At 38.5% G+C, this 26,318-nt stretch overlaps 2 protein-coding genes across 6 annotated transcripts in view; one reads left to right on the top strand and one right to left on the bottom strand.

Annotated features, from left to right (window-relative positions):
* The window catches only part of LOC132631666 (WPP domain-associated protein-like), a 40,313-nt gene extending 31,716 nt beyond the window's left edge, over window positions 1-8,597 (top strand). For 2 of the 4 annotated variants that reach the window (XR_009578976.1, XM_060347334.1), the window contains one exon: window positions 8,314-8,597. The gene's annotated coding sequence lies outside the window, so the exon portion shown is untranslated. Of the gene's footprint in view, window positions 1-8,279 lie in introns of all 4 variants that reach the window. The other 2 variants (XR_009578972.1, XM_060347329.1) reach the window with 1 other exon arrangement.
* A 6,283-nt stretch (window positions 8,598-14,880) lies between these two features.
* On the bottom strand, window positions 14,881-25,292 carry LOC132631665 (uncharacterized). Of its 2 annotated transcripts, none has more exons than XM_060347324.1 (7): window positions 25,081-25,292; window positions 20,770-20,922; window positions 20,503-20,596; window positions 20,259-20,341; window positions 18,368-18,521; window positions 15,964-16,230; window positions 14,881-15,157 (listed from the first exon to the last, which is right to left on the bottom strand). In XM_060347324.1, exons 1-6 carry the CDS (start codon window positions 25,219-25,221, stop codon window positions 15,995-15,997), a joined length of 861 nt encoding a protein of 286 aa, XP_060203307.1. In that variant the 5' UTR covers window positions 25,222-25,292; the 3' UTR covers window positions 14,881-15,157; window positions 15,964-15,994. The 2 variants fall into 2 exon arrangements, with proteins under 2 accessions (XP_060203307.1, XP_060203309.1); XM_060347326.1 differs by having other exon boundaries at window positions 14,881-15,139.
* Window positions 25,293-26,318: the final 1,026 nt, after the last annotated feature.

The following is a 26,318-nucleotide window of genomic DNA, read 5'->3' as shown; positions in this document are numbered from 1 at the left end:
AATGAGTCTAACAACGAGTAAATAAACGAACTTGAATCGAGCAAGCATCTGACACTGTAAGGGAAATCATTTACGAAGACCTTGAACCATGTGACATTGATGAGTAAATAACTCAAGGGGTATGTAAAGGATATGTGTATGATATGATTACAAATAAGAATATGTACATGACATGCATATGAATATGACTATTGATACGACGGGTAAATGAGTACGATTACGAATACGGATGTTGATACCTGTATATGTATAGAAACGTATGTACACGAATCACACAAGAATGATTATGCCACTTGCAAGTATTGATGCGTCGCCAATGAAACCAGGTGATGTACGACCAGAAAAGAGAGAAGTGGCCCGCGAGCTCCAACAATTAGCTAGCCTAGGGGTCCGAGTAATGGACTCAGGTAGCAGCGAAGTTAGTATTCATGATTCAACAGTCTCGTCGCTGGTAGCAGAAGTGAAAGGGCGACAATATGAGGATCCCATGCTAATGCAGTACAGAGATACACTCCCTCAGAAGGAGGAGTCATCATTTGATATTTCGGAAGACGGAGTTCTCCGATGTCGAGGCAGGTTATGTGTTCCCGATGTGGTTGGTCTACGTCACCAAATATTGAGGGAAGCTCATTGTTCCCGTTACTCCATTCACCCCGGAGCGACGAAAATGTATCATGATCTTAAGTCTATATATTGGTGGAATGGGATGAAGAAAGACGTAGCGGAAATTGTAGCTCAATGTCCTAATTGTCAACAAGTGAAAATCAAGCACCACAAGCCAGGTGGATTATTGCAAGATATAGAAATACCAACTTGGGAGTGGGAAGTGATTAACATGGACTTCGTTTCAGGTTTGCCTCGTTCTCGACGTAAGTATGATTATATATATGGGTGATTGTGGATAGACTCACAAAGTCAGCTCATTTCTTACCGGTCAGAACGACCTATGTGGCAGAAGATTATGCAAGGATTTACCTTAAAGAGATAGTAAAACTCCATGGCGTCCCGGTATCTATTATCTCCGACAGAGGGACTCAGTTTACAGCTAAGTTTTGGAGGTCTTTCCAAGAGGGTTTAGGGACCCGAGTTAGCCTTAGCACGTCATTTCATCCCCAGACCGATGGACAAGCTGAACGTACTATTCATACTCTTGAAGATATGTTGCGAGCATGTATGATAGATTCTGGAGGAAATTGGGATGACCATTTGCCACTCATTGAGTTTGCTTACAATAACAGTTATCATTCTACCATTCAAATGGCACCGTATGAAGCTCTATATGGGCGAAAGTGTAGATCCCCAATTGGGTGGTTTGAAACTGGAGAAGCTAAGTTGATAGGGCCAGACTTGGTCCAGCAAGCAATAGAGAAAGTTAAGCTCATACAAGATCGGTTGCTAGCGGCTCAAAGTCGTCAGAAGTCCTATGCGGATAATCGTCGAAGAGACTTAGAGTTCGAAGTGAAAGATTGGGTATTCTTGAAAGTGTCGCCGATGAAAGGCGTAATGAGATTTGGCGAAAAGGGGAAGCTCAGTCCCCGGTATATTGGGCCATACGAAATCGTACGCAAGATAGGAAAAGTGGCATATGAGTTGAATCTACCTCCAGACTTGGAGTCAGTTCATCCAGTATTTCATGTTTCGATGCTTCGGAAATGTGTTCGAGATCCTACTAGGATCGTCCCAGTGAATGATGTACAAGTAACAGAGAAATTGACTTATGAAGAGATACCCATTGCCATACTAGATAGGCAAGTACGGAGACTTAGAAACAAAGAAGTGGCCTCAGTTAAGGTCTTATGGAGGAACAACAACCGAGAGGAAATGACGTAGGAAGCAGAAGAGAGTATGCGATCCAAATACCCACATCTATTTCAGCCCTTGGAAGAAGTACAAAATGAGACGTCGAGATCATAAGGTATGCATGTTTTCCTTTTATGCTTTTGGGTCGTGTGTGGCTAATTTTTATGTTATTATGTAGTGGCCCTGTGTGGCATCGATATTATGGGCTGTTATGGCAGGATGGCAGTGCCATAATGTAGGGGAAACTCTGGCAAATTTTTTTTTAGAATTCCCGAAGACTTTAACATTCGAGGACGAATGTTCTTAAGGGGGGGAGAATGTTACACCTCGGAAAATTTTCCGTTGGTACGCAAGTGGATGAACTAGTGATGAATATGAGTGCATGATGTCTATGAGCAAGAAACGACGTTTGATGACCTTAGGCGAGATTTCGAAAGTATCCGATGTGAGACGAGGAAGTTGGCTAAGTTAAGATGAGATACAAGGTGAGCAATGCATGTGCATGGACGGGGGTGATTAAAATGAGAAGTCTAAGAAATATGGGAAGTTGCAGAATTGCAACTGCCCAGTGGTCGTAAATCGCAAAATACGGACTGTAAATTGCAATACGGTCCGTAAACTGGCAGTCGTAAACTGCCATGCAAGGTTTCAACTTTCTGCCAGCCAAGGAAATGGTTAAATACGACCTGGTGGACGGACCGTAAAGTGATTTACGGCCCGTAAACCATGGTCGTAAATCACCATGCATGCAGCCTTAAGTTTCTGGTTCTGCTTAAGCTTAAAGACGACCACGAGGGACGGTCCGTAAACTGAAATACGGACCGTAAACCTCCATGGACGACCACTGTTCACCCAGCACAAATTTTTCAATTCATTAAATATGAGGATCAAGACTTGTCTTATTTCATTTCCACATTACACCATTTCTCTCTAAAACTTCTCTCTACATTTATTATATGAGTTTTCAAGGATTATAAGCCATCAATAACATTAAGACAAGTGAATCAAGGATAAGGGAATCATCAAGGATCATCCAAGTCAAGAAATCCAAATGGAGAAAAACTAGGGTTTTGCTCAAAGAGGAGTATTATCAACCAAAGCTTGTTCCTACAACTTCTAAGGTAAGATTCATGATTTTTACAAGATGTTTAAGGTATTGGAGAATTAAAATGCATGGATTGTAGAAAATGTGGTCAACTAGGTCATGAATGGTGAATAGTGACATTTTGAGGAATAGTTTGAATTGAATTATGAATGTTGTTGTGTTACGATATGAATGTATTATAAATGGTACTAAGATCATGAACTCGACACTTTAGACGAATGGACGAAGTTGGAGGTCATGACCATAAATATGGGAGAATTAGAAGCAAATTGAGAAATCTAGATAATGTGGATGATGTGAATGACTAATGGCCATTGTTATGATATTAATGAAGGTATAGACGCTAGCATTGGAAGGAAACGTGCAAGTGTAGAATAGTCCGACGAAAAGGTATGTAAGGCTAACCCTTCTTTCATAAGGCATGGTTCATTGGCCAAACTCTTAAATCCTCTATACGAGTATGTTGTATTCAAGTGATTGACACTCCGAGCTCATAAGCTCACGACCCTTGATACGTGCTACGAATGTACTACGCACCCCATTGACGAGTAAGCATAAGATAGAGATGTAGCGAAAACGATGATGATAGTGATGACGATGATAATAATAATGATGCTAAAGGTGCCTACGGGCTATTATATTCACATGTGCCTATGAAGGACTACAATGACACCCCGAGCTTATAATGCCGGGTAGAATATATGTATATGGATGTATATAGGTATGTATGTATATGATTACGTAACGCGCGCGCACGTCTGCAGATGGTACGGATAACCCTGAAGCCTTGGTAGGGCCAGGTAGAAATAACATTGAGCCTTGGTTGGCTAAGTACGTATGAAACACCGAACCTTATGGTCGGGCACGCTATGTATGTATATAAGTGTATGGCTATGTATATAATATGAATATGAATGTGAAAAGACTATGTATACGAATGCGAATAAGGACATGTATACGAATATGAGCACAAGTATGGTACGAGTACTATTATGGAATACGGATGATGACGTAGGTGTACAAATACATATGAAAAAAATGGAAAGTCCTACGAAAGGCAGGTAAGCGCTATGACGATGATATTATTGTCTCCCCTTCTATGCTTTTTCATATGTTGTCCATGATGCTTATTTATTGATGTTGCTCATGCTTTACATACTCAGTACATTCTTCGTACTGACGTCCTTCGTACTGACGTCATGCCCGCAGGTGCACAGGGAGACAGACTTGATCCATAGCTGCCTATTCGGAGATTACATAGAGAGCTCCATTTCCTTCGGAGTCATATCTTTTGGGTACTCATTCTTTTGTGTATATAATTATGGGCATAGCAGGGTCCTGTCCCGCTAATGTGATATGTCATACTCTTAGAGGCTCGTAGTCATGTGTATGTGGGTAGAGATGTTTGGCCATGTCGGCCCATGTTTTGTATATCTTTTGTTAGCCACGTCGGCCTTGTACTTATGATGTGGCATAGGTGCCTATGATATGTTAAATGATGATGGTTGTCTAATGGGATCAATATGATTAACGATAAGAAAAGCACGAATTGACTTATGGTTCACCTAGATGTTATGTTATGTACGATAAGGGGGTGCTCGGGTGGGGTAGCACCGGGTGCTCGTCGCGGTCCCCTAGCCGGGTCGTGACACTCGCCATCTTGTACAATTCCCTATTCGTTCGCCTCTCCTCATCATCCTTATTGTCTACCAACTTCGTATACGCCGCCTTTTTTGCTTCCACCTTCTCTTGAACTCCTCCATTCCACCACCAGTCCCCTCGGTGCCGACCACGGCTACCCTTCGAGACCCCCAACACCTCTCTAGCTCCCTCCCTAATGAAACTGACCCTCCTATCCCACATGTTGGTCGCCTCCCCACTACTCTCCCAGCAGGCTCCCATAGCCCTCAACTTCTCCCCCATCTCCAGGGCGCCCGTCATGGTCAAACTCCCCCCCCCCCCCCCCCCCCCCCCCCATTTGATCCTAGGCCTGTCCTCCTATTTCTAGAATAAAATAAAGTTGTTTGCAGAATTTGTTCTTCTGGTGTAGAAGTAGTTCAATAGGCAGTCTAGACCAACTAATGGATTTTGTAGACTTGTTAGGAAGGAAAGTCTAGTAGTTTGTTTCTTTTTTGTGCTTTCTGTTTTGTTATGTAACCTTAAGTACCTTCTCGGTCCCCTTTTAATAAAACTTTTACCTTATCAAAACAAAAACAATTAAGGTCTGTTTATGTATTTTGCCTAATTTTAATGTTCATGGATTAAGCATCATTTTATATCGTCCAACTTGCTTGATCTCAAGTTCTCAGTTTGCTCAATTCTCTAATATATATATATATATATATATGAGACATAATTAATAAGAACCATCAATACATAAGACTCATTAATATATCTAGTCGTCTGGTAGGATTCACCCATTTTGACCCCACACCCGTCCATATAGTTACTGCCAATCATTTTCTTTAATTACTCAATTCATTTTCATCATAGCCGTTGCATTACTCATCCCATTTGGCCCAATGTTCAATTTGTATCTCATACTCTAATTCAAACAAGTTATGATTTCTACTAGCTTTAAATGAAATTCAAACAATTTTTCACTGAAATCAGATATTACGATTTGTCTAGTCTTAAATTTTCAGGCACTAACTTTTGAAACTAAGCCAAATCATTGATGGTTTATGAGTCTTCTTCTCTTCAATCCGGCCACAGCCCTTGTTTTCCTTGTCTATTGAGATTTTCCCTAGTCATCAACTTAATAGAAAGAACTGCCTTAACTTTCAAGTAATGCTATAATATTTTAATACGTCATTGCAGGCAAGCTGCCTTATTTTCCAGAATACTAATTTCACCTATAAGTATCTTTTAAACAACCTAATCTAATTTTTGTTGCTCAGCATAGAAGTAAAACTCAATAAAACAACAACAGCGAGAAATAGTAGAAAGCAATCCTGCAAATTGCCCGATATTTGAACCACGTCTTATTCATGTGAAGTAACACTAGCCTTAATTCGTACTTGCTACTATAATCTATCCACTTCAATTTGGACTTACGCGCGAATCCTGCAAATTGACATGCCCAAACAAACAAAACGTCAGGGGCAATTCGTAAAATTGCCCTTCTTTTGGGGTGGTCTTTAAATTTTGCCCCTCATATTTGAAATCTTTAAATTTTGCCTTTCGCCTAAAATTCATAGATTCCAGGTTCGAATCCCCACTCAGTCAAAATTTTTTAAAAAATTCACAAGGCAGAGTTTAAATTTCGCTATGCCCCCACCGGCATACACTTGTTAAGGAATTGCCAAAGTTATACCGGACCCGGCATAATTATGCCTTATGGGCAGACTTGGCATAAGTATGCCGGGTCCGGCATAACTTTGGTAATTCCTTCACAATTTTATGCCGGGTCCGGCATACTTATGGGCAAACTTTTAGTTAAGCATTAACTAAATGTCTTTTCCTAGTTATGCCTTATGGGGCAGATTTTTAGTTAAGGCATAACTAAAAGTATGCCTCATTAGACATAGCTTTTCCTTAAGACATAGACTTTGTCTTATACGGCAAATTTTTAGTTATGCCTTAAGGAAAAGTTCCGCCTTATGGGGCATACTTATAGTTATGCCTTATGGGGCATACTTTTAGTTGTGTCTTAACTAAAAGTCTGTCTCATAAGGCATAACTAGGAAAAGACTTTTAGTTAAGGCTTAACTAAAAATTTGCCCATTAAAAGTTTGTCCATAAGTATGCCGGATTCGACATAAACTTGTTAAGGAATTACCAAAGTTATGCCGGACCCGGCATACTTATGCCAAGTCTGCCCATAAGGCATGAGTATGCCGAGTCCCACATAACTTTGGTAATTCCTTAACAAGTGTATGCCGGGTCCGACATACACACGACCCAAACCTTGCCTTGTAATTTTTTTTTAATTTATGCTTGAGCGGGGGTTCGAACCCAGAACCTCATGATTTCTGCGTGAACGCTCAGGGTTGCAACGCAAAGGGCAAAAATTAAAGACCAGCAATATGAGGGGCATAATTTAAAGACCACAAATATGAGGGGTAAAATTTAAAGACCACCCCAAAAGAAGGGCAATCCGCGAAAAAAATGAATGTCAGTACATTCGGATAAAATTAAAGTATTTCTTGTCTATCACAAATAAAAATTGACATAATTCTCCTAATTGCAAGATATTTCCTTCATAAGTTAGTCAATTTGACAACAAAAAAGAATCTTCTCTATTTTCTTTTTCCTGTTTTGTTTTTTCATCAGAGTTAAAAGGGCTTTGGTTGAATAAGAAAGCAACTTTACGGCACAAATTTTTAAGATCGAGAAATTTCATGAAATAGAGGGACAACATGTTTATTATTTTCATAATAATAGTCCTACTTTATCATTCACAGTCTACTTGACCAAGCTTGAAAATCGACTCAAATAAGTGGTCTTTCCAAAATAAAGGACATTATTTCTAGTCAACAGTATTCGGTGTTCCTACCATATTTTCTAAGCAGATCACTTTTCCACCATAAAACTAGAAATAAAGAACTGTTTTTTCGAGATAAATTAATAGTCTGTTTGGCCAAACTTCTAAAATCAACTTATTTTGAAAAGTTCTTTTCAAAAAAGTATTTTTGGTGAGAAACAGTTTGTATTTGACTAATCAATTTAAATAACAATTTTGAGCACCAATTAGTGTTTGACAAGCTTTTAAAAGTTCTTTTGTATTTTTCTTGGAAATGCTTTTCAAAAAATACTTTTGAGGCAGAAACCAATTGTCACCTACTCCTAGCTACGAAAAGAAGGTAAATATATACTTAAGAAAGAAGTGAAATTATCCATTGGAAAGTCATAAAAAGTGTTACAAAGTTGAGGCAGAAACCAATTGTCACCTACCCCTAGCTGCGGGACTGAGTCCCCATTGCTCATGTCTTGTTCATCAACTAACTACCTTCTACCTCATTGTCACTAGCGCTTCTTCATAGCACTACGCTTAAAAACGAATCCTGCAACACAAAGATTAATTTCTGGTTAGTGAAAAACTATAAGCAAATATCTGAATCACACAATTGAATGTGTAAATAAAAAAATTAGTCCACATGTAAAATATAATGTTTGTCGCAGCTAGCTTATTACACTAAGCGTACTCTTCTAAAATGATTATTTACATATACTGACACTGACAGTGTTAAAAAGTACATTATTTGTATAATCGAAAATGTTGTAGGAAATTTGTTATGCACCTTCTTTTTTAAGTTATTAATTTCAATTATCTTTTCGTTAGGTGATCAGATAGCATCATTATTCTTTTACTAAAGAAGTTAAACTCATGTTTTCTTCTTTAATTTCCTACTGCTTTTTGACATGCAAGTAGAACTACTCACGTTTCACAGTTGGTGTTCATGGAGATAAGGAAGCCAACTTTGATCTTGCAAGCATTCGGCATTTGGCTAAGGAACTTGCCTTGAACCCCAGCAAAGTTCTTGACACGAGCCTGAAGGCATCTGCAGATAGCCTTCTTATCATCCACTGACTTCACACTTTGTGCCAACTGTTGAAGCCCACTGCAACACGCGGCTTCGCGTCCTTCCCCGTGGCGAAGGAGATGCAGGTCGCGGCCTTCATGTCGACAGTGCCACAGGGAATGGCTGCTTCATTGATCTGAGCAAGAACAAAGAGGATGGAAAGGCAAAGAGCAACTGAGTACAAAAGGTTCTTCATGGTTTTTTTTTTCTCTTGAAACTTTTTTAAGCTGTTTGATTTGATTTTGGAACCTTTTGAGAGTTGTTTTGAGTTGATGAATTTGGTGGATGGGGTTTTAAGGGTTTATATAGGGGAGGGATTGGAGGAGTTGATTTTTGAGGTCTGGGGATGTTGTGTCTTCCAAAAACATATGGTGATTGGAGTCTGCAATATTAGTGTGTGTATCTCGTTGGGATTTGTTAAAATATTGATGTTCCGTGTTTAGTGTCTAGGGCTTACAATACAAATTATCGTGTTTAGCGTCTAGGGGTTACCAATTATTGAAAGTATAAAGTTGGGTGCGGATATGTTTTTACCTAGTACTCTCTTCGTTCATTTTTACTTGTTACATTTTATTTTTCGAGAATCAAATTACATGGATTTTGACCAACTTTTTAAGATATATTTTTTGATCATATTAATATGAGAATAATTGCAATTTATAGTATTTTTCGTATAGCGTTTTAATTAATATCTAAGTTTTAATTTTAAAATATTGAATTAATCTAATTCAATTTAACTTCAAAAATTAATCAAATTAATTCTCAATAAGCGATGTGATGTGCACGAAGGGAGTAATTAATACTACTACTTACATTGTTGTATGTGTTGCACTTTAAATGAATATAGTTTAAGAAAAAATGAAAATCTTATTTGTGTCTAAAATAAGTCATAAATAGTTATGTGACTATAAATTATCTCACAAAGGGTAGAATGTTAATTCTAAAATTAAACTATTTTTAAATATAAAAATATATCATTCCTTTTGGGATAGACTAAAAAAATGCATCACATAAATTAAGAACAAAAAACTATTAAATGACTTTATAATCAACACATCTCATCCCTGAAACCACCGTGACACATCCCAAACAACCATGAACCCCAAGCAACACAACAAATCTGAGGCAGAGGTTGAGTTCGTGAGGTCTTTGTTCATCGAGTTCGTCGGAGAAAGAAACTAGTGGAGGAGGTGGCGGCCAACATTGAGTTGTGGTGGTTCAATAGATTAGACCGGAGAAGAAGCTCTATCGTCCTTTCTGTCACAACCCGGCTAGGGCCATGACAGGTACCCAGGGCTAACCTCCGAGCACCACTCGTTCTATTTCTCATTCTGCGTACAATCGTATTTCTTATGCTCATAATCGTAGGAAAACCATTTTCATTGGAAACATATATACTTTTATACACATAAGCCCTTCGGCTATCAAAATAATATACATACAATAATAACATCGTGAGACCATGCCACCCACATATACGTATCTACGAGCCTTTACTAGAGTACTAGACATATGGACGGGACAGGACCCCGTCGTGCCCAAAACATATGTGTACACAAAACAGTAAATCAATGGCACCTCTAGAATAATGAAGTGCTCTCAAAAGTCTGCTTATCAGCTTCTATAAATCTGGGTCGCCTCCCTGTCTACCTGTGGGCATGAACACAACGTCTAAAGAAAACGGACGTCAGTACGAATATTGTACTGAGTATGTAAGGCATGAATGAAATGAACATAATAGAGAAATCATAATACATAAGATGAAGATATAACCTGCGTAACTCTTAAGGGTGGATACCTTTCATGCCTATATCATGTATAATCATAGTACATGTATCATCATAGCGCATACCTCATCGTATCATATATATATATATATATATATATATATATATATATATATATATATATATATATCATAGTACCGTATCTGCTCATACACATTAAACATTATCCGTATTCGGCCACGTAGTGGCTTGACAATATCACATACATGTCTCCTGGGCTTTTCATACATTCAAATACATAGTAGTGTCGTACCCGATCATATAGGTTCGGTGTCTTACGTACCCAGCTATAATAATGCTTGGTGTTATACGTGCCTGGCCCTACCAAGGCTCAGTGTTGTCCGTGCCTGGCCCTACCAAGGCTCAGTGATATCCGTACCCGGCCCTACCAAGGCTCAGTGGTATCCGTACCTAACTGCAGTGGTGCGCGCGCATTATATATATATATATATATATATATATATATATATATATATATATATATATATATATATTCTACCCGGCCATATAAGCTCGAGGTTTCATAATAGCCACACATAGGCACATATACATAAAAGCCCATAAACATCTTTAGCGTCATCACTATTATCATCGTCATCACTATCAACATCGTCATCGTTATCATCACATATATCTCATAAGCTTATCATAACCTTTCATAGAGCATGCATTTGAATTTAAAGACAATCTATGAAGATCATATCATATTCGTAGCATGAACTTCGCAAAAATATTGCATGATAGACTTTATAATCTCTAAACTTAGGCTCATCATTACCATCATCGTATCTATGGCATATCTCTTACCTTTATCTCATATGGAACCCCCTATGAACATAGACTCGTAACTTTTCGGAACATTGGTCATAGGACATGCATTAGAGCTTATAGAAAATCTATAACAATGTCGGGGTGACGTAAGGTCGAGAACCCCCGATTCCATTATGGAGTAATCATATTCATCATATCTCACCTTGAAGGAACTAACATTTTAAGGTGAGTGTACACCATGAACAACATCAAGGGATCGTAAATAGGATCATTAACTTCATGAACATCATATCTTGCTTTAGAATCTCTAGCCTTAAACTTACCATCATTATTTTCGTATTCATGACATATTTCTCATCTTTATCTCATAAGAAGCTCTTTATCAATGTTGACTCATAGTTCCCGAAATGTAAGAAAGTCATGGAGAGGTAGGGAAATAATTTCACAGGAATCATATAAGGATCATTAGCTTCGTAGGAATATCGTATCACGAGCTTTAGGACTTCTAGACTTAGATTCATCATCGGTATTGTCATGCTCGTAACGTATCTCTTTTCTTTATCCTGTATGAAGCTCTTTATATTCGTAGACTCATAATTTCCGATATGTAGGAAAGTCATGGAAATATAGGAGAATTCATACCATAAGAGTCATGCTTTAGAAAGAAAGGACTAGCGTTACATACCTCTTTCGTTTAACAATTCCATCGCTTGATTATTCTCCTTTAATGCTCACGTTTCCACCTTCAAGAGAATTCGCATTAACATTAGCTAATCGATTATATGAACGTGCTTACTAAAGCTAGAGAAAATTGGGCAGCGTTTCCTTTATTTATTCAACTTTTCTCATAGTACATATCAACTCCCAAACGTCAATAACAATATCCATAATATCATACTCAATAATCTTCATCACCCATACATTATTCAATTCTCCTACTTCCATTTCAAGGGCATCCATAACTATGGTCATAATACAACATTACCTTCATCCCCATATAATGTTTCTCCTATGTTCTTAATATCATTTATAACATATCTACGCTCGTAATATACAAAGAATCATGGTTCATATTAAGCTACTATTCAAAAATGTCACCATTCTCATATTTGTAACCCATTTTCTATTTCCTTCTATAATTCAAGTCTTTCAACCCCTCAATACTTTAAACAACATGAATTGATCATAAAACTTACCTTTGATGGTGTAGGAATGGGTTTTGGATAGCAATACTCCACTTGAAGAAAAACCCTAGCTTCAATCCAAGAGATTTCTTGACTTCAAGCAACCCTCAATAGCTTTCTTACACTTGATTCCCTTGGATTTATGATATTGATCTTTGATTTCCCTAGAATTCTTGTGGATAAAGGGTGTAGAATGTTCTAGAGACTTGGAGAGAAGTGGAGAAGTGAGAAAAATGAAAATAATAACGTGGGGTCTTGTATTTATAATTAGAAAAATTTGACCCGTCGTGCATTCTGCGGACACTTATACGGTCCGTATAAACTTATACGGTCCGTATAAGTGACCGTGAAATCGTCCCAACAACATATCGTTTATGTACCATTATACGACACATTATACGGGCCGTATAATTTTATACGGTCGGTATAAGTGATCGTAAAATCACCTCTTCAACATCTTGCCTCTGTGACCATTATACGACACATTATATAGGCCGTATAACTTTATACGGTCCGTATAAGTGACCGTATAATCTCACCAATGAGGGACTTCACTGTGACGATTCTGCGGTCCATTATATGGACCGTATAACATTATACGAATCGTATAATCGACCGTATAACTCATCTTTTCACAGATCTTGATCTTGTTCTCGTCACTTGGTGTGATCTCCAATCCTTATGGAACCTTCTTGACACTTGTTTATCACCTCATTAACAATCTAAGGGACGTTATAATTCTTCTCCAAGACGCTATTTAATCATCATTAAGTTGCTGCTCGTAAATCCTTTCCGATACACATCGCATGCCCTTCCATCTCTTGGCAAACTTTCTCCTCTTACTACGAATGTCTTTGAAATCTTAATTAGGGCCATCAAATGTTATTTCTTACTCATCAAAACATCGTATACGTCGTGCCCTTCGTCAGTCTATTCACTGTGCATGAACGGAAAATTTTCCGAGGTATAACACTTTCAAATTGGCAGGTCGAAATGAATCAGAGTTTGAGATTCAAAATTGAAGTATTTGGATTGACATTGTTGCGAGGTTTTGGGCTTATAAGCTAGAAAATCCCAGGTGGAGCAAGCGCGGAAATAAACAATAGGGAGAAAGGGAAGGGCTGGGCTTTTAATTTTTCCAGATCTGTTATGTTTTGTAAAATATTGTTACATCTTAGATAAAAAAGAGTCTCAAGTAGATATACTATGTCATTTTTCCACAATTAATAAGCCCGTGACGTCATAGGATTGGGTAGACCCAGTCCATTTTGACCGCTCTATTTAAAAGGTAAAAGATGAACTAGTAAGGTCTACATGCTTTAAAGTTCACAAGACACATGCAAATCTTAATTCTCATGGAGTTGACGCCTTGATATGTACCATCCATATTCAATACAACAATATCAGGTAGTGACCTTTAGGGCTCTTATTAAAATATAATAAATGTTTCGCAAAATATTTAAAAAATAATCACTACTTAAAAAGCGGTATAGACTCGCTTTCTCGTTCTCCTTTTTTTGAACCGTTCAAATCCAAAACAAAAAAAAAAAAAAAAACTCTTGATGTTCAAACTTTGTTATTTAAACTCGAAGAAATATTCCTCATGTTTGAACAAACTCCAGGAAAAACTCCTGAATTTTGAAACCCAAAAGTGGTGAAATTGTGTACAAAAAATGAACAAGTTATCGTGTTTTCAGTGTTCTTATTCTATGATCCATAATTGAATGTAAGGATTTTCATACGCGCCATATCAGCTAATTATCAAGGAAAGGCATACTATAGTTTATTGACGTTCTCCAACTTCCAGAATAGCAATCGGGTTCACTTCAGCAGTGTATTCATGTCACATTCTTTCTGCTGTGCTCATTGGCATTTATGCCCTTGTGTGCAGATGCACTGTACCTTATTTCCTTCATATGATTTAGCTCAGAGAACCTTTAGTGGCCCTTCATGTGTCCCAGTAGAACCGTTAAAATAAAATTGCAGAACGTAAAATTCTTGGATAGTATCATGGAGTTTGAAGTGTTACTAGTAACACTTCTGACCAGGTCTTGAAGTTCGAAACTTACAGGTGAACTCTAGGAATTTGAAACTCATACAAGTACTCCGGGCACTCCATTCCTATGTTACAAAAGTTGAATTCTTGTAGTTCAAAACCTTCAATTATGCCGTCGGAATCAATTTTCAATTTAATTTCTCCCACGTTGCTTTTGAGAGAACATAAGTAGAGGCAACCATATTCTTGAAACTACTTCTAGTCATAACATAGTTCTTTCGTTGCTTCTCCAGAGGATTTGAGGAGTAAAATTGAGTGTTTTTGCAACAGAAAGTTGTTTATAAGATCAAATCAACTTTCATGACTATCTTGAGTCACACTACTCCAATTAATGAAAAAACGAATGAGACAGAGTTTCATCAAGAAGATAAATATATCCTTACAAAATGTAATTTTTGATGAACCCCTAGCTCCGCCCCTGTCTAGAGTTAGGATAAGAAATTGCAGGACAAAAAAAAAAAAAAGAAGAGTGTGTTTTATCTTTTAAATATTTGACCAGAACTCATATACTAATATTTTCTCTTCCTATTTATTACTCCCTTCGCTCACTTTTACTTGTCATGTTTCCCTTCTCGAGAGTCAATTTAACTAATCTTCAGAGCTAAATTGAATTAGATTAATTTAAAATAAAAATTTATATGTTCGAAAACTATACGGAAAATACTATTATTTGCAATTCTTTTAATATTAATACGAAGAAAAAACACATCTTAAAATACTAGTCAAAGTCCATGCAGTCTCACTCACATGAAGCGAAGCGTGACAAGTAAAAGCGGATGGGGGGAGTTGTGACACTTGTTGGTTCCAAGATGGTCCGAATTAATCCGCAAAAGGAAAAAATAATCTTGGCAAATATGTGGCGTATTCATCCAATGCCTCCTCGTTGCTAAACTCGAGCTGCGCCTCCGGCACTAGATATATAGAAAGTGCTGCCATGCAGCAAATAACATCAGACTTCAGTGACCCAAAGCTTTCTTTAACACAACTCATAACGTTCTATTACAGATAGCTACTGCATATTTTGAAAGTTGAAAAGTATGGATACTCATCAGTAAATTCAAACTTAATATTTTTCTAAAAGGAAATTAGAGATAGGTCGGTCATCAGTTCCAATTGGGAAGTTCTTAATGAACCTTCGATAAAACATTCAAAAAAGTTAAACATTCATAGTACTCATATTATTTGTTCCCCGCTCTATTTGCTTGGTCGAATATATAATTAAGGGGATTCCTTATATTTTTTATGGTTCTTCTTGAACTAATTTTCATAAGCAATTTGACAGGAAAAAATATTAGTAATATTATATGTGAATAAGCATATATCAAATTCCAGAGAAGGCAAAGACGAGAAATGGCACCAGGACCTTGGCTTTGGGCACTACATGAGAATCTCCGTATGACATTATGATAATTTAATCTAATTTCGATTGAAATTGGAAAACAAGTTAAAACAACACATTAAAGTGAAACTACCAATCTGTTTCTTATTTCAGTATGTTCACTCAGGAATAGAACTTCTAGGCAGAGATTCACTTCAGTCCAGAGACCGATTTGTACAATCTCTTCTGTAAGTACAAATGAAACTGTAATTTCTTTCTTATTTAATGGATAAATCAGAAGAAGTGGGGGAATATTTGTGCAAGGACATATAAAGGTAACTAGAAAACAAGCTACTGGTCAACAAGAGGAAAGCAAGAAAATCATGCAGGAGGGATTAATCAAAACCAAGTTGATACCCGATCGACATGTCTGGATTTCAGGGGAAAATCACCAAGGAATTTCTTGACCATCCCAGGCAAAAAACTTGCCATTATCAGATCTCTTTGTGTTATTCATGATCCTGCGCAGCTTCTGAACAGAGAACTCTTTGGTGAAAAGCTTTTCTTTTGGAACATTTCTTTGGAATGGTTGAGAGAGATCAGTGTCCACTGTGCCTGGGTGCAACAAAATGCATATAATTGGATCCTTCTTACGTGCAAATTCCACCGACACATTCTTTGTTACTGGAGCATTAAGACATGGTTAGCATGAACCAATTTCACCAGAGGAAAACTGGATCAAAATACAAAAAGAGGTATGAAGTTATATAAACAAAACATTGTTAAATCCTCTGTTACTGTATAATTTCTAGAATCATATCTCAATTGCATTCTTAGACTTCATGAAGTACCAATAAATCTTCACACAAATAAGTTCGCTTCTCTATTATAAACAGTGATAGAGTAAGTCATTTATTTACATGGATGAGGTTTGCAATCTGCTGCCATTTTCACTATAAGGTTTAGTCCACTTGAGGATTCGTCTAATAATTTTAGTCAGACTATTCGGGGGTACACAACAGCCCAACTTCAGAATTGTCATTATTGACTTTAACTCACTACATCACTATTGTATATATGTATTTGACTTACGGGGATATGGGGCAACATAAATCCAATTTTTATCAGTGTCTGGGGCAACATAACTTAAGATAGCCAAAGAAACTAGTTCCTCCCTTTTCTGATCTCCAAACTCAACGACTTAAAATAATAAATATATATGGTCAACTCTTGATTAACAGAAAGCATTTAGGTATTATCTTGTTTGGTTGCTTATAAAATAGTACAAGGGAACGCAACTGTGAACTCTTCATGCATTATTTAGAACCAATTTCCTTGTGGATTTGCAATTTCCTCAAAAAAAAAAAAAAAAAAAAAAAAAAAAAAACCAAATGTTTATAGCTGAATATATTGGGGTATGCGTCCAGAAAGATCAATGCATAACATTTCACCAAGATTTTGCTTTGTTTTTAGTAGGACTCAACAAATATTGTATCCCCCTAATGTTAAGACATTGGATTATGAAATTCTGGAAATGGTTGAACAAGTATATATCCCAAACTAAAAATGAAACATTCCAAAGTTTTCTCGTAATTGTACTGAATTTTTATTGTGTCTGTCCACAAGAAATGCTACTTGGAAGAAAATGCACCGAGCACCAGTACATGTGCCAGTGCACCTTCTGAATTACATTATTGGCTTCTTGTCTCTCAACAATCAATACATACATGAGTTTAAGGGTGCCCATGGGTCTAATCATCTCTAAACTCCAAGTGTAAGAAAGATAAAAAGGATATGGAGAGAGGAGTGAACTTCACACTAAATACTCTCATGATTCTTCAAGCAAAAATGAAAGGGGAAAAAAGAAAATATGAATAAAAAATAAAAAATTATCAAGTTAAGATTTTCTCTCCAGACTGATCCATAAGAAGTTGAAACCTGACCGAGGTGGAGAATATCCTGTTTGGGACAGTTCACTCTTCATATTCATCGTGTCTGTTCCCAGCGCTTAATGGTCAACTATTCTCCATCCAGTGATCCCACAACTTAACCTGCACTGACCCCACTACCATCTACCATATAAAATGTAAGAAAAGCTCTTGGTTGAACTGAATGGTCATTCTTTGATCATTTCAAACTGTTGCTCATTTCCCCTACAGTTTTGACTTACTAGTTCATAAAACACAGAGAACTGGAACCCGTTCTTTCTCCTTTTTCCTGGCGCAGTTTCAGCTTACCGAGGACATGACCTTAGATAGGAGGTTATGGAGGACTCAAACTAGTAGGTAGTCTCACTTTTCTTTCGCACTAGTAGGCGTAGTTTTGCTCTACTGTTTATTGCCCTTTGATTCATGCTTTTATGTGTTGGGTCTTGTCTTTCCATGCTGTTTTATCATGACTTCTTTGCTCTTGTTATTTCTCATTTTCGCATTGCTTTGATTTGCTTGTCTGTATCTGACTCTTTTCCCTTGTTTTCCCTTGTTTTCTTTTGAGTTGAGGGTCTTTCGGAAACAGCCTCCCTACCTTCCAAGGTGGGGGGTAAGGTTTGCGTACACTTAACCCTCCCCAGACCCCACATTGTGGGATTCAACTGGGTATGTTGTTGTTGTTGTTGTTTCTAACCATGCGTACACTAAGAAAGGTTTCTTTTTCGCCTTCCATGATCATGCTAGAGATCTCAATAATACATTTGATATCATTTTTCAATTATTCTACACGACATTTTGTTTGGTCAAAGAAACTTCATGGAGACATTCAACTTTACTACCATCAGCAGAAGTTAAATATGTAATTGAGTAATTGGATTTTTTAAAGAGCATACACTGATTTAATGCAGTCTTAGATGCACGATAGGAGTGCCACCCTCCCAAAGCATTGTCTCCAATCGATCCCACCCTTGCGCTTAAGTTCGCAACAATAGCAAAATCCTTGTCAGTTCCAGAGCCACCTCCAGCTTTCAGCAAAGGCCACATGTGCTGTTCACGCAAAACATGAACTAAAAGTTACATTGTCAAAAGCAAGAGGTACTCAAAATAAATTACAACATAGCCAGTGTAATCCCACAAGTGGAGTCTGGGGAGGGTAGGATGTAAAAAAAGAAAAAGGTAAATCTAACGTTGAGAATCCTCTATTTTTTACATGATCTACAATTAAAGGATCTCTTATCAGCACATCCCTGTTGATTATTTTTTTTAAACAATGCTTTGGCAACTCATGAAACACGTATATTGCTTTAAATGTGTGGATCATTCTTCTAAATGTCGATATAACTAGTACATGAATAACTCTAGCAAGATCTTTTTCTTTTTTGGAATATGTCTATCTTTAGCAAGATCTTCTATGCACAAGTCCAACAATCAGGATCCTGTATGATACTCCATGATGGTTTCCCCTTACTTCACCAGGATAATCCAAATATCCAACTTCATTTCATGATGGCGATCCAATACAATTGACATAAGAAAATATATTTTATTCAGATTAGTCTATCTAATTGTTCAATAAATTTATAGGAAACAGAAAAGAACTGGTGGTACTCTTTCTCAACATCTGCCAAGTTACTTTTACTAACAAGCTATAATCCAACCTATGAGGGAAGCACTTGCAAAAAAAAAATGGAAACCTTAAAACTCTGGACTAATATCCATCGGCATGACAGTGAGTCCGACAATGAGGTTCTTGCATGGTCCATGTGTATTTTTTGCTAAATTCACCAGGATAATCCAATTTCATCTGATGATGCCGGTTGAATACAATTGACATAGGGCAATATATTTTATTCAGATAAGTCTGTTTTATTTTATTTTTTTGAAAAGTAACAGCAGATGAGTCTGTTTTATTGTTTAAAATTAATAGGAAACCTAAAACAGCTGTTTGCCCTCTATCTTAACTTCTCTCGAGTTACATCTAGGAACAAACAAGAGTTAGACAAGCTACTATTCAACCTTCTGAGGGAAGGACTTGCTCACATTTTTTTGATGGGAACTTGAAGACTCTGGACTAAGATCAACCAGCGTGACAGCAAGGAATTTCTACAAACTGAGACATCTCCAACAGATTAGAATTGTGCAGATTACCGAAAGATATCACACCAGGTTATCTTTTCTCCACATCTTCGCTTAGATTATCATTTACAGTTTGTTAAAACCGGTTATTCAACATTATTACTAACAAAGGGCAAGAAATTGCTATGTGTTGGGCTCATAAGTTTTAAGAAAGATTCAAAGTCCCACACAAGACCAAGCTTTTTGTCTGCGACAGGGTTGAAGCTCGTGATATGCGCCTAGCAACATATCACGTGCTGAGCTCTTACTATTGAACCCGAGGCTTAGAGGCCTAGTTGATGACTACTGATGCAAAAAGATCAAAATTGTTTGCCTTTCGGGAAAAAAGATTTCCTACTCTATTCTAATCTGCTTGGTTGGCAAAGTTTGGTATAAAAGAGGCAATCCTTGCTCGAGTTAAGTTGTTTAGCTTCATAGTCAGGTAAAAAGACGTATTAGCTTCTTCTCTTCAAGGAGAGAGCAGAAATTCCTGGTCGTATACACATTATCATGGGTAATAACTAATTTGTCGGTCAAAATATCAGCACAAGATATTCATTGTTGAGCATTCAAAATCTTGATTGATCAGAAATAGTTGCTGCTGAAAAAGAAATGATTAATAAATTGTTCTTTTAGCCTACAACATGAGAGAAAACTAAAAGACCACACCTTGATAACCAAAATAGGACCAACAGCATTGATATCATAAGCAAGAAGCAAGGATGATCTCTCCACCTTACTCAGTGTTGTTTCTGTACTGAAAAAAAGAGAGAAGATAAATGACTCACTCCACCAATACCACAATTAAAAGAAAGGAAAGGATCATTTATCTGTTTCATCATCGTTATAAGTTGCAACAGTGTCCAAGCTACAATTGATAAATTAATGAAAACAAAACAGAGAAACAATGTACCTGGCTGCAGATCATTGGGTATTGAAAGAATACCAGATGCATTAATTAGAAGGTTTAGCGAGCCATATTTGTCTCTGATTGATTTGGCTGAGCCCTGAGAATTAGCATTGTTATGAAATACTAAAAATGTACATCAACAAACAAGACTATCAAGAATCCAAGAAATACGCAAATGATTCTTTTGGCCGGTGAAGCTAAGATGATATTCCCACTTGAACAAAAAGGCAAAAGGAGAATGTGTGCAAGGAAATAACTACTAAAATATACCTCGATAGTGCTTTCAACTGTCAGATCTAACGGGTGAATGTCAAGGCGCTCAGGAAACTTATTCTTCAATTCCAGAAGCCCTGTTGCACCACTAGGATTACGACACGTTGCAACAATGTAGCCTTTGTCATTTTTCTCTAACAATTGTCTAACCTGCACGAGTCAGAAACTCAGGTAAGACCTTGTTTGAGCAGTTAAAGAGAGTGATAATTAACTAACAATCATAGTTCATTAATGATTGGACCAAAAACAGAGGTATGTTGGTATATCCTGTCAGAGGAAGTTTTCCCATGCACAGAAAAGTATATAGACAGATGCTAAGTTTTAGAGTTTGCAAAAGAATTAAACTCTTCCAGTCAGACCAGCCCATCAAAAACAAAAGGTCATGTTGACAGATATTAAGTAAGCAGTTATACAAACCTAATGATTACTTCAGTTAGGACAAATTATCTATGTGTATTGAGACCATAGAGAAAGATTTTTCTATTCCTTTGTTTCGAACTTCATGAAAGTTTGTACTGTTTCAATTCATTTGTGCAAATTTTGGCTGTAGCATGGGAACCAAGTAACATGAGATGGCCAAGAGAGACGTATGGAAAAGAAAGGACGAGAAAATGAATGGCTGATGATTAAGAAAGAAATTAGAAATCCAGTCTCTACTCTAACTAGCTGTATGAATGAGGGTGCACTATACCCAATTTTTGGATTGTTAAAGAACTTAGTCCTTTATGAGCACTCATGCCAGACACCTACAGCCATTTCACCAATCGGAGGTTTGATCTAAACCCAATGCCAGAGAAACAGAGAAAATAGATGACAAACTTCCTGCTTACATTCAAGCATCAAGATAAAACTAAAAAAAAAAAAAACAGGACATCAGCTATCTGGTTTACATTACAAAATTGCTTGTTAAACTGTTCAAATATAATAAGAGGAAAAAGGAAAAGCAAACAAATTGAAAACTTAAAAGAACAGTAAGAGGAGGGCTGGAGGGGGTAGGTGGGTTAAGGGAGTTTCTAGTCTGCGAGTAGGGTCTTGGAATATTGGGACTTTATCGGGGAAGTCCATTGAACTAGTTAAGATTCTTAAGAAGAGGAGGATTAATATAGCTTGTATCCAGGAGACTAAATGGGTAAATGGGTAGGATCAAGGGCTAAAGATGTGGATGAGTATAAGCCATGGTTCTCAGGTATGTCGAGGGATAGGAATGGGGTAGGCATTTTAGTAGATAGTGACTTAAGAGACCAGGAGGTAGGGGTTAAGAGTGTCAATGATAGGATGATGACGATTAAGCTGGTCGTTGGAGGGTTTATCTTGCACATTATTAGTGCTTACGCGCCTCAAGCGGGCTTGGGAGAGGAAGAGAAGAGACGTTTTTGGGAGGATTTGGACGAGATGGTGGGAGGTATACCGCCCACTGAGAAGCTATTCATAGGAGGAGATTTCAATGGACACATCGGGTCAATTTCGGGGGGTTATGACGATGTGCATGGAGGTTGTGGTTTCGGGGACAGGAACGGAGGAGGAGTTGCACTGTTGGATTTCGCAAAAGCCTTTAGGCTGGTGGTAGCCAATTCGAGTTTCCCGAAGAAGGAGGAGCACTTAGTAACCTTTCGTAGTTTGGTGGCTAAGACGCAAATAGACTTTTTTCTGCTTAGGAAGGGCGATAAAGGTCTCTGTAAAGATTACAAGGTGATTCCGAGTGAGAGCCTAATGACCCAGCATAAGCCCTTGGTGATGGACTTGGGGATCAAGATGAGGAAGAGAAAGAAGGTCGTGGATGACAAGCCTAGGATCAAATGAGGGAGTTTGACCATGACGGGTGCCCTGGAGATGGGGGAGAAGTTGAGGGCTATGGGAGCTTGGGAGAGTAGTGAGGGGGCGACCGACATCTGGGATAGGACGGCCAGTTGCATTAGGGAAGCAGCTAGAGAGGTGCTGGGGGTCTCGAAGGGTAGTTGCTACCGGCACCGAGGGGACTGGTGGTGGAATGGAGAAGTTCAAGAGAAGGTAGAAGCAAAGAAGGTAAAGTATACGAAGTTGGTAGACAGCAAGGATGATGAGGAGAAGCGGACGAATAGGGAATTGTATAAGATGGCGAGGAAGGAGGCCAAGTTAGCGGTTACAACGGCAAAAACAGCATTGAACTCCTGTATGCAGAACTAGAGGACAAAGGCGGGGATAAGAAGTTGTACCGACTAGCCAAGGCGAGGGAGAGGAGGGCGCGTGACTTGGATCAGGTGAAGTGCATCAAGGACGAGGATGGCAGGGTACTGGTCGAGGACGCTTTCATTAGACAGAGATGGCAGTTATACTTCCACAAACTCTTGAACGACGAAGGGGACAGAGACATTGTGTTGGGAGATTTGGAGTACTCCGAGAGGTGTCGTGATTTTGGATATTGTAGGAGTATAAAGATTGAGGAAGTTAAGGGTGTTGTTCGTAGGATGAGTAAGGGAAGAGCGACCGGGCCCGACGAGATTCCTGGGGAATTTTGGAAGACTGCAGGTAGGGCAGGTCTGGAGTGGTTGACTCGGTTATTTAATGCATCTTTAAGACGGCTAAGATGCCCGAAGAATGGCGATGCAGTACAATGATTCCATTGTACAAGAACAAGGGCGACATTCAAAGTTGCAACAACTACAGAGGGATCAAACTGCTAAGCCACACTATGAAAGTGTGGGAAAGGGTGGTGGAGATGAGGGTGCGGAGAGACGTGTCTATTTCAGAGAACCAGTTCGGATTCATGCCGGAGCGCTCTACTACAGAAGCTATTCATCTTGTACGGAGACTGGTGGAGCAGTATAAGGAGAGGAAGAGGGACTTACACATAGTGTTCATCGACCTAGAAAAGGCATACGATAAAGTTCTGAGAGAGGTTCTATGGAGATGCTTGGAGGCTAGAGGTGCACCTGTGGCGTACAGTAGGGAGATCAAGGACATGTATGATGGGGCCAAGACCAGGATAAGGACTATGGGAGGAGACTCGGAGCACTTCCCAGTTATGATGGGGTTGCACCAGGGATCAGCTCTTAGCCCATTTTTATTTTCCTTGGTGATGGATGGATTGACGCGGCAAATTCAAGGTGAGGTGCCATGGTGTATGTTATTCGCGGATGACATAGTCCTGATTGACGAGACTCGCAGCGGAGTTAACGCTAAGCTGGAGGTCTGGAGACAAACTCTAGAGTCTAAAGGGTTCAAGTTGAGTAGGACTAAGACAGAGTACTTGGAGTGCAAGTTCAGCGATATAGTGCATGAGGCTGACGTGGAAGTGAAGCTTGGCACCCAGGTCATACAGAAGATAGATAGTTTCAAGTATCTTGGGTCTATTATACAAGGAAATGGGGAGATTGATGATGACATTACACACCATATTGGTGCAGGGTGGATGAAATGGAGGCTTTGGTCGAGAAACTCAACGCCACTATTCTTGAACAACTTGGAGCCGAGCCTTCTTTTCACACTATTACGGATATGAAAATAATGGTAAAAATCGGATTCAATTGTTTTGCGACAAGAAGGTGCCACCAAAACTCAAAGGCAAGTTCTACAAAGTGGTAGTCAGGCCGACTATGTTGTATGGGGCGGAGTGTTGGCCAGTCAAGAAGTCTCACGTTCAGAAGATGAAAGTGGCGAAAATGAGAATGGTGCGATGGATGTGTGGGAACACTAGGAGCGATAGGATTAGGAATGAATTTATCCGAGATAAGGTAGGAGTAGCCTCGGTGGAGGACAAGATGCGGGAAGCGAGGCTGAGATGGTTTGGGCATGTGATCCGGAGAGACACAAATGCCCCAGTGCGGAGGTGCGAGAGGCTGGTTATGGACGGTTTCAGAAGAGGTAGAGGTAGGCCGAAGAAGTATTAGAGAGAGGTGATAAGACAGGACATGGCGCATTTTCAGCTTACCGAGGACATGACCTAAGATAGGAGGGTACGGAGGACTCAGATCAGGGTAGAAAGCTAGTAGATAGTCGCGTTTATCCTTTCTTGGGAGTAGTTGCTTTGATCTTTAGTTTCTTGTCCCTTGATTTCTGCGAGTATCTGAAACACAGAATTTATGAATATAATACACCCAAATTATACTCCCTCTATCAAGATCATATGGCTTTCAACATGAGTAGGTTAAAATTGAAATGTTAAAAGTAGATAGTTGTCAAAATGAACAATTCTGTCAATCATTTCTGAATGGAGTAAAAACTGTAAAAAATGAAGCACATAGAATAACTACTAAGATAAACCCACCAAACACACAAAAAAAAAAAAAAAAGCATAGAAGAAAGAGGGATAAATAAAGAAAGGAGAGTTACAAATTCCAAGCCAATGCCCCTGGAAGCTCCTTGAACCATGGAAACACCTCCTTCCCATCTCGCTGAAGTGCAGGCTCTTCTTTGTACAACTTGTCCGAGATATGGCCTCACCCGTTGGCTAACTACATTCACCTTTATCATGTCGTTGCTCAATCACTATATCCTCTTCCTGTGTGGATTTGGCAAATGCAACTGTAAAATGATATATATATATATATATATATATATATATATATATATATATATATAAAGTCAAATCGGTGAGGCGCTGTGCATGTGAATGTTCCAACCATAATTCAGTTTATTAATTTTTTGCGTCTGTAGCCGCAAGGTTTTCATGAAAAGAAATCAGCCACGTCACGAGAGGAAATTTGGGAAATGGCAAAATACATCAAAGCAATCCTAAATTATATTCAAAATGTCGATATCACACTTAAATTATACGAGTGAGCTATTATATACCTTAACATCTTAAAAGTAAATTTAAGACCACCCTGCAAGGTATTATACCACTTTCACAGCGTGTGGTGTTCCACACGCGCATGCCACGTCAGCGCCACGTAGAAATAAAATAAATTTTATTATTTTCAGTACTTTTTCTTTTTTCTTTTTAATTTGCACTATTTTCTTTTTCCATTTCTTCTATACTCATTACAAAACCCACCACCCCCACCACCAAATTTTCCACCACCCATTTCACCACCACCATATCCACCGCTACCACCACAATCAATTTCACCACCACCATATCGATCACCACCGTCAAACTAACCATCAAACCCACCGCCATAAAATAAACCAACCATCAAACCTACCACCATAAAATAAAAAAATTAACCACAAATTTCACCACCCACAACCAAATCAACCATTAAATCGCTTCATAACTACTGTCACTATAAGAAATTGCAAACAATCACCATAAATTCAAGATCCGCAACTAAATTCATCACCGAAATTACATCACCCCGTCCAAAATTCAATTTGCTGCTGCTGTTCAACAGCACCGACTATTCAATGTGCTGTTGCTGCTGCTGCCCCCCCCTCCCCCCACCCGTGTTGTTGCTGCTGCTGCCCCCCCCCCCCCCCCCCCCCCCCCCCCCCCCCCTTCCCCCTCTGAGCCGCTCCTCTTCCCCCACCCGCTCATTACAAAACCTCTATTATCACCGGAGCAAATGATGTAGTCCATATAGCCATGATGATGATCCAACTATTCCATAATGATGTGGTTGAGGTTG

The sequence above is a fragment of the Lycium barbarum genome, chromosome 3 (assembly GCF_019175385.1).
Source record: "Lycium barbarum isolate Lr01 chromosome 3, ASM1917538v2, whole genome shotgun sequence".
NCBI lineage: Eukaryota > Viridiplantae > Streptophyta > Magnoliopsida > Solanales > Solanaceae > Lycium > Lycium barbarum.
The sequence above is the reverse complement of the archived record's forward strand: the minus strand, read 5'-3'. Positions and strand labels throughout refer to the sequence as shown.

Bases quoted from the DNA above. Each gene is read 5' to 3' on its own strand.
- LOC132631665 (XM_060347324.1), bottom strand. From the start codon at position 25,221: ATGATAAAGGTGAATGTAGTTAGCCAACGGGTGAGGCCATATCTCGGA. The intron at 20,597-20,769 runs GTATATTTTAGT...GCTAATTCTCAG, and splicing joins CAGTTGAAAGCACTATCGAG to GGCTCAGCCAAATCAATCAG. The intron at 18,522-20,258 runs GTGTGGTCTTTT...TTGCGTGAACAG, and splicing joins GTCCTATTTTGGTTATCAAG to CACATGTGGCCTTTGCTGAA.